Source organism: Chlorocebus sabaeus, chromosome 11, assembly GCF_047675955.1.
Source record: "Chlorocebus sabaeus isolate Y175 chromosome 11, mChlSab1.0.hap1, whole genome shotgun sequence".
In the NCBI taxonomy this organism is placed as follows: domain Eukaryota; kingdom Metazoa; phylum Chordata; class Mammalia; order Primates; family Cercopithecidae; genus Chlorocebus; species Chlorocebus sabaeus.
In genome coordinates this window covers 39,051,359-39,067,168 of record NC_132914.1, presented here as the reverse complement: position 1 = coordinate 39,067,168, position 15,810 = coordinate 39,051,359, and the positions used below count along the sequence as shown (strand labels likewise).

At 36.3% G+C, this 15,810-nt stretch overlaps 1 protein-coding gene and 1 long non-coding RNA gene across 4 annotated transcripts in view; one reads left to right on the top strand and one right to left on the bottom strand.

Annotated features, from left to right (window-relative positions):
- The window catches only part of LOC103238163 (uncharacterized), a 364,800-nt gene that overhangs the window by 339,657 nt on the left and 9,333 nt on the right, over window positions 1-15,810 (top strand). The window lies entirely within an intron of this gene.
- Window positions 2,067-15,810, bottom strand: part of PDZRN4 (PDZ domain containing ring finger 4) — a 412,077-nt gene continuing 398,333 nt past the window's right edge. For all 3 annotated transcript variants that reach the window (XM_008002895.3, XM_073020626.1, XM_008002898.3), the window contains 3 exons: window positions 13,044-13,145; window positions 8,775-8,891; window positions 2,067-4,443 (listed from right to left, as the gene is read on the bottom strand). In XM_008002895.3, coding sequence (XP_008001086.2) covers window positions 2,920-4,443; window positions 8,775-8,891; window positions 13,044-13,145 — 1,743 coding nt within the window. In that variant the 3' untranslated portion in view covers window positions 2,067-2,919. The remainder of the gene's footprint in view (window positions 4,444-8,774; window positions 8,892-13,043; window positions 13,146-15,810) is intronic.

Below are 15,810 nucleotides of genomic sequence, written 5' to 3'. Positions count from 1 at the left end.
AAAATATCCCACATATAACCAATTATTTTTCTTTGCTGGGCAACAGATTTATTATTCGTTTACTAAAAAAAGTTTAGCACAAAGATATATTATGTAGAAAGATAAAGCATGACACTTTTTATATTTTCGCTGATTTTTGAAAAAGAGACATTTCTGGTAGAACTACATAAACACAGACATGAAAAACACCAACATCACATTTTTAAACAATTGGCAAGCACATTGGGCCTTAATAAAAATAAAATTAAACTGGTAATTTTGGAAACTGCATACTGTGATATGTGTACATGTTTCTTCTGGAAAAATCTACAAAGTTGGTTCCAAATGAAGATTACCTATTGGAGTAATTCAAAGGCAAGGAATATTTAAACCTAGTTGTTTCAAGAGGAGAAACAACAACGGCAGCCATTAGATCTGGAAAGAACTGAGCACTTAAGATAGGCATTCTTATCTGATTCAAAAGTTAACTCTGGGTACTCAAAAGTTAGCTCTCTAGGTGCTCTGGGAGCAGTCTTATTCATTGAATTAACAATAGCTGGTATTAGAAGTGATGAAATTTTCAGTTGCCTTAGGTTGCTATTACTATCACTATCTTAAAGTTTTTGAGTCCAGCTTTTCATGATATATAAATAAGATTAGTTTCTTTTCATCTGTGTGATAGCCCTTCAAAAGAAAAGAACTTGAAAAGGTAGAAAAGCAAGGAAAACAGTAACAAAAGGACCAATATGTGGAAGACAGAGATAAATGCATAAAAAAATTTAGCTCAACTAAAATTCATTATTATTCAAATGGCATCCTGCCAGCTCACAAAGACAGAGGGGGATCATGAGGGCTTTCCTCTATGAACTTCAAATCTATGCAGGAAAACAATAAGTTCTATGTGTGTAATTCAATAACAAAAGAATACAATTTCCAAGGTGAAGCAATAGGCATGATAGTATATGCCAAATAGCTGAGAAAGTCTGATGTCATTAAAAGAGGCTCCAAAAAGGAAATATATGTGATCCCATGCCAAGGGAGGTGTAGGATTTGTCACAGAAACCTCAGACAGGACGATAGCATAGGATAACCTGAGGGAAATGATTAGGCTGCTAAGGAGTCAGGAGTAACTCAGAGAAGATGTAAAGAGGAAGAACAATAGGCAAGGCCCACAAGTTAATGGAGGGCCTTGAATAGAGGACAGAGGCATAGGAGTCTGATTCTAGAGCTCCTAGGAAGCCACTGTAGGTTTTTAAACAGGAAAGTAGCTTCAGAAGTAAGCAGATGTTGTGTATCCATTACATTAAAACAATCTGCTGAGCTGAATGAAAATTTGATCAAACTCATGTTTGGATGTACATAGTTTGATCTGGTCTTTCGCTTTGGAGGTATGATGATGGACATGCAATATGGTTCAGATATTTATATGCTGAAAAGTTAGGATTTAAAAAGTTTAGTCATCTAATAATCTTACCTTTTAATAAACTGATATATGAAGCATTTATACTTGACTATGCTGAGATTTTTGCAAATATGGTTCCCTAAAATTATTTATAAATTATTAAAATTTGTTTATCAACTAAATAAATGCACATAGTACTATGGACTGAATTGTGTTCCTCCAAAATTCATATGTTGAAACCCTACCCCCCAGTATATTTGACCTTGACTCAAAGTCTTCAGAACCATGAGAAATTGATGCCCTGCACAGCGGTTCACACCTGTAATCTCAGCACTTTGGAAGGCCTCAGTGGAAGGATCGCATGAATCCAGGTATTTGAGACTAGCCTGACAATAAAGTGAGATCTATGAGAAATAAATTCCTGTTGTTTAAGTATGGCATTATGTTATGATAGCCAGAGCAGACTAACATACATTGCAGCATTATAAACAATCTCAGACACTTCACTGATACTCTCTCTCCACGACATTCTCTAAATTTTTCTTGGCTTTACCTTAAAAGTGGGTGGCAGGCAAGGGGAACGTGAACTAATGGCTACTGAATGTTGAATTAGCACCTGTTACATGCCGTACATATATTATTGAATTTAATCCTGGTAGGCATATGTGACACAGTGATCTATAGGGAATGTTTCAATACAACTTTATTGGAAACAAGTGATAGAAAATGTGCACATTTTATAATCCACAATTAGGAGTCTTCTAAGTAGTATACACATATAATGAATTTATAACTGTTAACCACAGTGGACAATGAAAATAAAACACTCCTTGATAAGTTTTCTGAAGGATAATCAATAATTTATTTCTCTTTAATTGTCACAATTACCACCATTATCTAGCTACATGACCAATGTCACTACATATCACAGGAAGATTGTCCACCTACACTTTACTGAGACAAAGACAATGGCCATTTTTGTGTTAAATGTACAATGAGATGTTAACACCATTTATATGTTAAATGTACAATGGGATGTTAAAAAGCAGTGGCTTTTATGTGTAAGACAAGATGTGGCACATGATTTATTACAAACAGGTTTGATTTCAAACATATTATGCCAAGAAACAAGCATAGAAATGTTTTGGCATTAAGTTGTTATTAAAGTAGAAAATAAGTAAACTAGAGAAATAAATCCAGATTTTCACTTACATTAGATACATTGAAGTAGGAAATTAATTGGCTCCTCAGTATTTTTGTGCAAGTTTTTTTTTGTTTTCTTTCCTTTTGTTTTTGATTTTTTTAATAAACGAGTAATATGAATATATCACAAGTAAAAGAAAGATCTCAGCCAAAACGAAGGTACCAGTATATGAAAAACAAATGAAAATTTACCAGGTATTTTTTGCTTACAAAAAATTTAAACTATAAAGAGTCACAAAATATATATAAAAACGCCACATTGAACGAGGCAATCATACTCTACCGAAACTGGTAGCATCCTCTGAAAAGCAGTCACATGCATTCCATTCATTCGGTCATACAGTGGTCACCGACAAGAAGGCATTATGGACTCTTGTGCCATCTGGAGACTTGGCCCCATGGGTCATCAGTTCTTGGATTGTCATCCAGTTGTCCAAAATTTTCTTGTTTCTCTTCTTCATCATCTTTTTGTGACTCAGTTCAATGATATTGATCTCCTTCTTGCCCTCACTGCCACTCTGAGGGCTCTCCTTGAGACACTCTAACCGGCTGCGCATCATGAACTCACGGCGGCGGCGCTGCTCTTTGGCTCTAAGCAGGTGCTGCTTTCTCTCCTCTTTGCTCCAATAGCGCCCCATTTTCATCTCGCTCATGGTGTCATCGTCTGTGGTCATGCCACTCCGCTCCTCCTTGATCTTTAAGGCACGTTCCTTCAGGATGCGGTCTCGCACGGGTCTCTTTGTGATGTACCGTGTCCCGTCGCTCCTAATTTTCACCTTCCATTCCATCTTGGGCTCTGAACACTTCTGAGACTCCTTGCACATGCTCACCAAACTGAGCTGACTCTGAGCATACTCGACGGCAGATTTCTGTTGAATTAACTGCATGTAGCTTTGATAATGCCGGGCGTGTGCTGGGATGTTTGCATATCTATAGGAGGAGCTGTGGTAAGGAGAGAGGTAAGGGATGTGTTGGCTGTCTGCCTTCTCTTGATCAGGAAGCTTGCTGCCTTCCAAAATCTCCTTGCTTTCAGCGCTACAGCCTTGCTCAGTGGTTTTGGCTTTGGTGGAGGTCGACTCTTTACTGCTCTGTCCGGAAGAGGACTGGGTGGCTGCCATTGTGCTTCTCAGGTTTTTCTTATTGGTGAGGTTGATCATCCTTGGAAGGGAACTGTCAGGGGAACGGTCTACGGTGAGTGGAGTACTTCTGCAGCTCTCAGCTGTGTTGTAAGCACTAGAACTGTCCTTGTCAGACTTTTCTGGATGCTCCATGATGTCGTCCAGCTTTCCCCTTTGCATATCTATGCTGGTGTTGTAATTCCGGAATCCTCCATCATGCAATGTCCAGATGTCTCCATACTGGTCTGTCACTTTCTGGAGCCTGTGGGCTTGCATGATATTCTGACACTCAAGCTCAATGTTTCTCAGCTCTTCATTAAGCAACTGTAGCTCATGCTCCACTCCCTCTTGCTCCCCTTGATTGCATTCAATTGTGCTGCTCGAGTAATACAGGTCATACTCTCCATGATTTCGAATCTTGCATTTGAGCTCCAAGAGCTGCCTGAATCTTTCACAGTCCTCATCTTGGTTGCCAGCGCAGTCTGAGTCAATGTATTCACCAGACACGAGGCTCTCATTGTACTGAAGTTCAACACTTCCTAGAGTGTCTTGGCTCTGCCCCAGGTCTCTCTTGCTCTTCAAAGATGTGCTATTGGGGTCCTCAGCTGCATTCTCCTGCTCTGAGCTCTCATCATTTCGCAAGCTTTCATCTGTACGTCCTACTCCACTGTCCTTCTCATGGTTGTTGGATGAGGATGTTGCAGTGTCTGTTGTGCCTTCTTCTTCTTCTTGCTTTTTTGGCTAAGAAAATGATGTGAACAAAGAAAATGAAAGAACAAAGAAAATTAATTAGTTTGGAAGACATTGGTTATTAAAAATCTTGCTTGAAAACCAATGTTTCTTGCAAAGTTGCATTTCCTAGAAAATTGCTCTAATTTAAGGTCCATCACAATTTTAGAAATAAACGAAATTAGCTCATGACAGCTTTTTATACAAGAAATGAAGAAAACAAAAGCTGCTTGAATATGGCTATGATATTCACTTGGATATAAATAAGACAGGATACATTCAAATGAGTGATTCTTTAGGTTTTCTCTTACTTGGCAAACTTGGGGAGTGAAGGTGGCTTAGTAATGTATCACTGGCTTAGTAATATGCTGACAATGGGTAAGCCAAACATCACAGAGATTTAGGAATAAGTTAACATTATGTACTGGAGTCTAGGACATTGCTGTCTATAGGGGAGGATGCTCAATCCCAGATGGATTCAGGTTATTAGTGACAGATTCGGGTTATTAATGACAGAGGCAAAGCTTCATCTTCCAGTGCCAGAATTTCTTATATGTCCAGGATGCCATATTCTTGAATACATGGGCTGTGACCTCAGTGCACTGTAAATCATGTTTCTCAAAAGCAACAACAATGTCTTGGGACTCATTTGGGTTGTATAAGATTTTTCTACCCTTAACCAGGGATTTTTTTTCAAAGATAAGTTTTAGTCTATTAATAATAAAAATTCAGTCCCAGGAAAATTTGAACAGCACTGATTGCCAAACATGGGCATAATATCAAATAATTTTTGACATATATATCACATATATGTATATACGTATCCATGTATGTTTATGTAGTGTGTGTGTGTGTGTGTGAGTGAGTGAGAGAGAGAGAGAAACTCTGGTAAGTTTTGGCTTTCATGTAAAACAATTAACTGTAATTGTCCTAATAAGATGCATGTGTTGTTCTTTCTCTGGGAATATGGTGAAGTTACTTTCACCTCTATCAGTCATCACATGATAATCTATAAGGCAGTTTCTAGATTATATCTGCCTTATGCCTAAGTTTATTCACTAGATAGATAGATAGATAGATAGATAGATAGATAGTAGATATAGCTAGCTCCATCCCTCTAGCAGATGTAATTACATAATTAAATATAATCAAGCAAACAGCTAGTGCTAAATAAGGATGGAACGGCTGATAAAAGGTATTCTAAAAGAAGTCTAAAAGGTATCTCTAGATAATTGTTATTTTGTTCCACAAAAGTAATGGCAGAAAAAAAGTAACATAAATTGAAGAGGCGAGAACATAACCATGTATCAGTTTATTTTATGACTCTCAATCTTTCCCTGGAATATGTTCCTTCATTTGTTGAAAACACACTGAGACTTATCTTACATGTCTTGTTGATTAAAAAAATTATAATAAGTAACTGTAACTAACAATGGAAAGCTTGCTGCATCCCTAGGCTGTGACTTACAAGGTGACAATAGTATTTAATATGGCAATGTCTGTATACTATACCATATAACTCTCAAAGGATGTTATTGATACTGGGCAGTTGAATTTATATATCATGTTATTTATAATTATTTTATTTATTATATAATTATATATTATTTTTCTAAAGTCATGAGCTGAAAAATACAAGAAGACTAGTAATTTTTTTCTTATTTCACATGCAGATGAAATAATAATGACAAATTATGCTATTGGAGATGTTGCACAATGTAACAGCATTCATAAGACTAAGAATACTATGTAAAATGAAACTTTCCATAAAGTAGGTTCACATATGGGTACGTATTTTATTTTTTCAATTGAATTTTCCCTTTTCTTTGTTATTGGTCTATGAACAACTGCGAAAATAAAAAGAGTTTTCCATTCTCAAACCTAGAATTCCTGGTTTCTAATGCAATGTTACCCATCATTTATCATTTCCCTATGGAATTATTATAGTGACACGCAATGTTTCTACCTAGACATTTCTAATGTAGTATTATTGTTTATAAGGGCAAAGGATTTTTAAAGGTTTCTGTACTTCTCATCATTTTTTTCATTTCAGGTGAAGAAAAATTTCAACACAATGAGAATCTAACCTCAGGGACATCTAGTGTTACCTCACAAGACCTAACATTTGTATTACCTCTGATGAGTAGGCAGCATTTGACACCGTATCACTTTTCCTGGACAGGATTTCTCCCTGCTTGCCTTATTCCAACATCCTCCTGTCAATTCAGTATCAGGTCACATTTTGTATCTAAGAAAAAAAAAGGCCTGGAGCAAGGACTTTCTTGTTTGTAACCAGCAGCTGCCACCAAAAATATCTTTATTTGTGGCCAGTGTTGAAGTTATACATAAAAATTTTAATCTGTCCTGTCTATATTGAAAGGCAGTTACCACAGTAGCGATATTACCTGTGAGCATGAACTTCTGTTTGTGGAGTGGCCAAACTCCATATGATGAGCAAATGAGTGTATCACATATGACTATGTTGATGCTATACTGTGTAATCTAATTATGTATTTAATATGTGGACATGTGTACACATATACACATTTCTGTTATGGGATGTTAGCAAGCTGAATATTTCATTATTCAGCGTGGTAAAATGATAGAATGTTTGTGCTGCATGTTTCTAAGCCTGTCAAGATTTTCAAAAACATTATCATCTTTTAAGATGTGTTAAGAGTTAATGTTGAGGCCAGGTGCAGTGGCTCATTCCTGTAATCCCAGCACTTTGGGAGGCCGATGCTGGTGGAGCACTTGAGGTCAGGAGTTCGAGACCAGCCTGGTCAACATGGTGAAACCCCATCTCTACTAAAATTACAAAAATTAGTTGGGTGTGGTAGCAGGCCCCTGTAATCCTGGCACTTTCAGAAGCTGAGGTTGGTGGAGCACTTGAGGTCAGGAGTTCAAGACCAGCCTGACCAATTTGGTAAAACCCCATCTCTACTAAAAATACAAAAATTCGCTGAGCATGATGGCATGCACCTGTAGTTGCAGCTACTCAGGAGGCTGAGGCAGAAGAATCACTTGAGCCCAGGAGGCAGTTGCAGTGAGCTGAGATTGTGTCCCTGCACTCCAGCCTGGGCGACAGAGCGAGACACTATCTTTAAAAAGAAAAAAAAGAAGCTGGGCGCAGTGGCTCATGCCTGTAATCCCAGCACTTTGGGAGGCCGAGGAAGGTGGATCATGAGGTCAGAGTTTGAGACCAGTCTGACCAACATGGTGAAACCACGTCTCTATTAAAAATACAAAAATTAGCTGGGCATGGTGGTTCCTATAATCCCAGCTACTCAGGAGGCTGAGGCAGGAGAATCAATTGAACCCGGAAGGTGGAGGTTCCAGTGAGCCAAGATTGTGCCACCACACTACAGCCTGAGTGACGGAGCAAGATTCCATCTTAAAAAAAAATATATATATATATATATGTATATATAAAATACAATACATATAATAATAATAATGTTGAGAATATGAAGATAATTAAACAAATCTGTAAACTGAAAACAAAATTATATCAGGCAGATAAATGACATGAGTGTAACATAAAAAATCTAGAATATATTGAACTTGTTTTTGTAAAATGGGAAAACGACAATAAAAATAATATAATAATCACACTGTGATCTTTCACTTATTATGAATCCACTAGTGACAGCAGTTCTACTCATTTTTCTTTGTATTCTCAGTTTCAAATGGGGTGCTTGGAGTATATTAGGTGTTCAAAGTTTTTAGTTGAATGAATATGTGACTTCAAGGCAAAAGGATGTCAATAATCTCAAACTATGCTATAAGAAATGTTGCACAAGTTATGCTATGGGAAATGTGTCAACAGCAGCCATAAGACCAAGGATAATCTCTATGATTATTCAGAATATACAGGTGTAATCACGCCATCCAGTACGCAAATAAAACTGATGGTTTACATCACGTCATCTTCATCCTATAGTGATAGCCTAAGTATTCAAATAGATACATTAATATTTTAAAGTAAAAAAAAATTACTTGTTGGGGAGGCTACCTCAGTTTGTTTTCAGCTGGCATATTGAGAAGCAACACACATTTTTTACTCTGAAATTTTTGCAGTGAGTTTGAAGTAGTGCCTGGGTCAACATTTGAATACTACTGTACTGTATTCACAATGGTCCCCAAGCTTCCCAAACTGGAAATGGAAAATCATTTTATTTATTCCCTCTGCTTCATTTGAGATGACCATTTGCTCTAAAAAATTACAATGACAGAGATGTTTGATTAAACCCTTTGATTTTGTTTTCGTCTCCATTTATGGTTACACATTAAAAAAGAACAAGCAACATCTCAAATCATGTAGTTCAAATTGTTGGCCCTACCTGCTCCACCTCATTGGCAGTGGGCTGCATTGCTTCACTATGCTCTTCTTCCAACATCTCCAAGTTTAACTCCTCTAAGAATTCATTCCTTTCATCTTCCAGCCAGCCTTCATCTAGCTGCAAAAGAATACATTAGTACATTATATCATGTTAGTGAGAACTCATGGTAAAATAGAGTAAACTTAAATGGCCGGTGCCCGACGAGTTCCTTTTATCATAATGATTCTCTTCAGAATACCAGCCTCCCATGGTTCACCTTTCAGAAAGAAGAAAAGGTGATAAAAAAAAAAAATTGGTCTCTTATGCCTTTTATCCCTTCCTGAAACAGGGCTACAGATTTTCTCTCATAACCAAGTAAATCTCACAGCACAGAACATTACCTTCTTTCAAAATGTATGAAAAGCATCCTGCATAATCCACAGCTGTCATGCTCATTACCTCCAACAGTCCCGTGTTAAAAGGACTGCCATGCTACTAATAGGGCTATGAGACAATTGGGCTTTTTTCTTTAACAACAACCCCCAACGAGACTGCATACAAAGTGCCCCGCATACGCTCATGCTATCCTCATCCTACTTTTTTCTTTTTAGGTGGGCTCCCATATTAACAAGATGGCTGCTTGCCACAAAAGAATCTACAGACAACATTTATTTTGTCTGTAAAGGAAGGAAAATTCTAAGTTATTCTTCTCAAAAAAAAAAAAAAAAAAAAAGGAAAGGAAAGCAATGTCACTCCATGTCTATTTTAATTCGTTTTCAAGCCCAATTTTATAGGAAAAGCACCACAGTGGATGTGACATTTAAGGGTGGTGGAGTGGTGTGGGGCGTGCAGGGTTTTGTTTATGGGTGCTGAAAACAAGTATTCTTGTAGGACTCTTAATGCAAATTAAACTGAACAAATCCCTTCGACTTTTCAATACAAAGTGAAGTGGAAAACTGGTGGTTACCTGGCTAATATGATCAACGTTGACAGTACAGATAATTTGCCTCAAAGTGAATTTTTGGAGCTGGATTACATAAATTACCTGTCTATGCTGATTAAATTAACTGGATTATTGTCAAAACTCTGCATCACTCTGTACAAAGAAATAGCAGCTTTCTAGTGAGCAAACATGGATAATAGTTTGAGATATTTTCACCACCAGTGAACTGGCAAAATAAGCTTTTAAACATAACTGAACTTCTACAACTTAAAAACAAACTAGAAAGGACATTAAGCTGCACCAAAAGAGGCATTAGCATATATGTATCATCTTTATTAATATGCAGGCAAATCATAGATTTTATAATATCTATTAAAGGCCATGTAGAACTTCAATGACCTCAAATTTAACTGGGTCCCAAAGTGCTGGCACATTTGTTCATCCTCGTTTATCTTAATGTGGCCTGAATAAGTTGATCAAATGCCTATGACTTTGATATGCAGATGAGCTATGATAATTATGCCAACTAAAAATGTAAATTTGGTCCAATTGATAATTGTTCAAATTTTACATTCTTTAATCTTTTTCAAGTATCATAAAGCTACAAATGCCAGACCTCATAAAAAATTACTTAAAATGGGGAGTGCTTACTGTTCTCAAACACATCAAGGAATTTTTCTTTAGGTCAAAATGAAGTATTTTCTGACACTGATGTAGTGAATGATGAAACAGAGTTTTTTGAGGATTAAATGAAGTGGTGGGGAACATAAAGAGAAAATGGTCAAAATTAATGATTTCCCGTAACTCTTTTCTCATTGAGTAATCCAGTAGATTCCTGAGTTGCCAGCCATAGTCATTATATGTCTGTTTTGATAAGGCTTTCTTTTAGGCTGGAGGTGCACACAGCCCAATTAGCAAAGGGAGATTCTTCTTGCTCACTTCCTTTCTCTCTCCTATTTCCCCCTTTCTACCTAGCTGTTCATTCACTACAGTCTGAGTCTAATGTAATGGCAGAGACAGACATCTCCCTTGAGCTGAGATGTGGGAAAAGAGGGATAGTCATTAATTACTAACAGTGGGGATCTATCTGCACCAAAGGGGGCCACATGTGGCATCTCAGAGAAAGGAACAACCTATACTGTCTCAAAGGTATGGCTACAAGTTCTTATGAGAATCCTCTCTGCCCCAGTGTCCTGTGGGAAATAGGACAGAAAAGCAATATCTTTAATGGTCTCTGGAAGAAAATGGGCAGAAAATGAAAGAGAGTTGACAGGAAATGAGGAAAATGAGTTATTTAAAAATATTGCACAGATGCACAATACTGCCCCTAGCAACTCTGTAGATCATTTCCAAGAATCTAGAGAGTATTTGAAACATTAAAAATTAAAAAAAAAAAAGCTAGAAAAAGCACACAAAAAGCTTCCACATTCTCCCTGAATAAAATATACATGCAACAAAAACAAAACAAAACCAAACCAATAATGAGATACAATGAGTTCAATGGAAAAATATGGGTGATATAAAAACAAGATTTTTTAAGTGTTTTTTTTGGCCACTTTATAGCATGCACTGATCAAATCACATTTTTAAAGTATGGTCTTAAAATGTATTTCTTTTCCTGATTTCCCTGGAATTTTTTTTTTTTTTTTCTATAGGCAATTAGCTTCCTTCCAGTGGCGTGAAGGTTTCTTCAGGATCAAGGGGTTAATGCAGATCGTAATTTTGACAGGCAGGACAGCATCCTATGGAGTCAGACAACCATCTTTCATCAAGTGTGGAAAGGGAAATCTCATTTGAAATTTCATCCTTCAGCATTGACTCTTTTGGAGGAAGAGTTCAGAAGTGTAGCCAGATATTCAGATTTTCCACTGGTTCTACCCATCGTTTGTATTCCATCAAAGATGAACAGGATCTGGTCTTATGTCATTAATTTCTATTATTTCTACAGCCCATTATGGACACTATGTGGCATAGTTTAAGGAAATGCTTAGTTCTAAATTAATGACGTTCTCTAGCAGTTACATGGAAAGGGCAGGGAAACCACATTGTAACATAAAAATATCTTCTCTACAACAGAGATGGCAACTTCAATTTATCATAAATTTCACTAATGTGCATTTATCCTCTTTATTATGTTATTTTTTGAAGAAAATGGGAGCAGTGAGATAACTGGGTTGAGAAATTTCCAGATAATTGGTATAATTTCATATGCATTTAAAAATTCACTCCCATATAGGCAGTGTGGGGGTTGTGTGGGCTTGTTTCCCCACTCCTAAGACCTCAGGTGTGTAAGTTTACTCTGCCCCAGACTATGGCAAACTTTATGGGAACCATTTAGAATGGGCAAGGGCATAAAGGAAATATATGCAGAAAGGGTGATCCTTTATAACCACTATATTCAAGTCAGGATTCAGTCTGACACTGAAATACACGTACTCAATGTAATTTATAGATAGTATGTAGTTACTGAGTCTGAAAAATATCAGATCAATAACCAAGGAGACAAATGGCAATATAACTAACTTTACTCAAACTACTGACAGATGGATAGACTGGTGACAATGTATTGTCCTTTCTGCCTTGTGGTGAGAGATAAAAAGGATATAAAAGGAAGCCCCAATGGTACTTTTCTTCCACCATTACCTTTCCTTTACTTTCATGACAACTTCTTCCATAAAGATCTAAAAAATTTATTTAGAAGCTATCAGTTTGTTTTTGGCTGGACAATTGTTTTGGTCACACTAAACTTGGAAAAAATTCATTTAATATACATGGAACCAGATTATGCTATACAAGACATTTGAATTGATAAAGTTATTTGAAAAAGATTTAAGTTGATGACTAGATAGGCTAGTGTTTCTTTCATGGAGATTCTTCCAAGAGACCTTCATATGCCATTTAAGTATTTTCAGACGGAAACCTAAAGCAAGGATTCACACAGAATTAAAAGGATCTATACCGCCATTTTTCATTTGAGTATTTATTTAAGTAACTGGAAAATTGAAGGAGAGAATCACAATTCAATTTGGTATGCTTTTCCCCTCTTAAAAGGGATATTTAGCTGCCATTCTATGGAGCAATATAAGGAAGTCTTTAATGTATAATATTTTTGATAAGTTAGGAAAGATCAGTCTTCACTGTATTTTGTATACCTTAATTGCTTTCATATGTATTTTAAAAATTCGCTCCCACATAGGCCATCTGGTGGATTATGTGGGGAGAGATAACCATGATAATGATTTAATAGAGAATAGCAGATAATGAATATAAATTCATTCACGAATTTACACTCATTGAATTCAATGAATATAAAGTTCAGTCTCAAGACTTTTGATCTCTGTTCTGACCTGAATCTCTGGCCTTGCAACAAGCAGCACGATTCTCTTACACTCATCGTTAGACAGCAAGGCCACGGCTTCTTCTCGATTCTGGACATCTTCCCCATTTATCTAGAAAACAAATGAGAGTGGCACATTAGTTTCCATTTCCACAATGCTGCACACAATAAATGGCAAATATCAGCTCATTTATGGTAAATGTATGGACAATGAAGCTCACACAATGGGCTCATCTTCAGCCCCTCAGCACAAAGTGCCTTCACTCAATTACGCGCTTACTGTAAGAGCCATATCGATCCCTGAAGGATGGCCGACATCAGAGGAAGCAGTTATGTTCATAAATGTCCAACCTGCGCCCTGGCAACATACATCTAGCAACACAATTAACCAGCTCCTGACAGGTGACGTTCATCTTTCTTCGCTCAGAGTAATGGAAGTGTCACTCTGAGATAATAGTGCTGGGGGAAGAAGGACTGGCAATACCACAACTGAAATCCGTCATCCTGCACGCTGCCGCGAGCCAATTAGAGAGCTGCAGTATTATCTCTCACCAGGCAATGCTCCCAGGCCACTGCTGATTGCATTTTTATTTAATCATTTCATATTTGTGTGTGGGTCTGACTCAGTTGCCCAAACATCATCGTCAGGATAAATCTCAGTGTTTAACTGATCAAAGTAAAGCAACATTCTCATCAATACTCCACTTCCCTTCTAATATTTATCCATTTCCTGAAGCATAAAACTAATGAAATATCTTCAGACTCATCTTTTAAATAGCTTTTAAAATTTTTTAAAAAATTAACACAGAGTAAAATTGAATTTTTAAAGTAATGATGAGTGAAAGAAACCAAGCTTGAGTAAACTTTAGATTTCATGGAAAAGATTCCAGTGGCATTAGAAATAGATCTTCTTACTTTTTCTAAGTTCTAAAGAAAGAGTAAATAAGATTTGTAAAGTTTCTTTTTTTTAAACCACATTTTCATGTGCAAATATATTTAGCTCTTAATTGACAAAACATTTTCCTTTGGATATTTAATGATTATTTTCTTTTATTGATTACTAACTCCATAGAGACAATAAGATTTTTGATCCATATATGTAATCAAATAATGTGGAAAGAATTTCCAACTAAAGAGGTCAAGTAATTCTGTCTAAAATAGTATTAATTACTTGAATAAATTAAACAGATGGAAAATGTGGCAGCACTGACCATTCCTTTTTCAATAATTAATCTAATGTCTTTCACTAAGGACTTCTGCTTAAAAGCATAGAGTAGACTATTAGGTTTTTCTCCTCATAGGTCTCTGGGTTTCTGGCTGATACATGAGGACAGACGTAATTATCTGAAAACAAGCCCAGGAATTTCAACTTTGGACCATAATAAATAATCCTTATTCCTACACTCTTATATGTATTTAGTGCAAGGAAAGCAGACAATGATAGTAAAAAATACATGTATGGGTACAAGTTGTGTTTTCTTACTCCAATCACTGTCATTTCTCACTTGTATACATAGAAAGGAAATTCAGTTGTTGTAAGTTTCACATGCATTCCCCACTTGTTTTTGCAATTCACAAATAAAATTCATTAAATTAGGAAATAGAAACTATGATTCCACAATGGGAAATAATGACTGGGAAAGATATGTCGTGGTTTGTCGTAAATACCTCTGGAAAAATATGTGTGTACTAACTCCCAGGCTTTTTTTCTCAAATAAAGATAAATTGGCAGTGGTGGATTCCACTATACCTCCCCTACCCTCTCTTAAGTGTAGTTTTAAAATAATGACTTTGCAGTATTTACTCTATTTGCACTTTGAGGGCTTATGTCTGTTTCATGGTAATTCTTAGTAATATATTTGTAATGCATCTATTTGTCTGTCAAATATGAACCTGTTTATTCATCTCTTCTCCACTACAGGCACATCTGATTCTGAGAGAATTGAATTGGGTGATCTTACACAGCTTACCTTCATCTTTTCTGTTTGAAATACACTTCTCACTTCTTTTTTTCCTAGTCTCCACTTGACTCTCTCTCTCTCTATATATAATATGTGTGTGTGTATATATATATATTTCCTCATTCTTCATCTGAATTTCACTTACCATTAATCTAAATACTTATTCATGTTAGTCTAATGCTGCTATTATGTTTGCTATCTTAAAATGCATATAATAATAGTGCCTTGCCCAGAGGGTCTTTATAAGGATTACATGAGTCGATATAGGTAAAAATCTTAAATAGCACCTGGTACATAGAAAGTGTTCAATGTTGGCAAATATTACTGTTGATGTTATTGTTATTGTTGTTATTATTATCATAATTTATATTTTAATCCTTAGTAAAGACAAGTCTCTTTCATACTAAGTAAAGCAAATAGAGTGAAATTTATGGAAAGTAATTAAATGCATAGTAGTAAACATGGTTTTATTTTAAAAGATATCTACCTCATATGTATTTCTAACCCTTAGAGGACCATCAGGAAATAATGTGGTTGCTTGTCTTTTAGTTTCTTTATAGTTGGTATTCATCTCTCTCCCCTGAGAACTCATTATGACCAGAGCTATGTTCTCTGGTCCTGGCAACAATTAGTTCTTATTTTGGGGCAACAGATCATTTCTTGCAGAAACACTTCTACCTTCAGGATCATACCTCAGATGAAATCACTGCCACAGAAACCTGACATTAAAATGTAATTTATTATTTCTTTTAGAAAATAAGTGCCACACTTTAGCCAACCACTTGATAGATGCTATTGTACTCAGGACATTAGTTT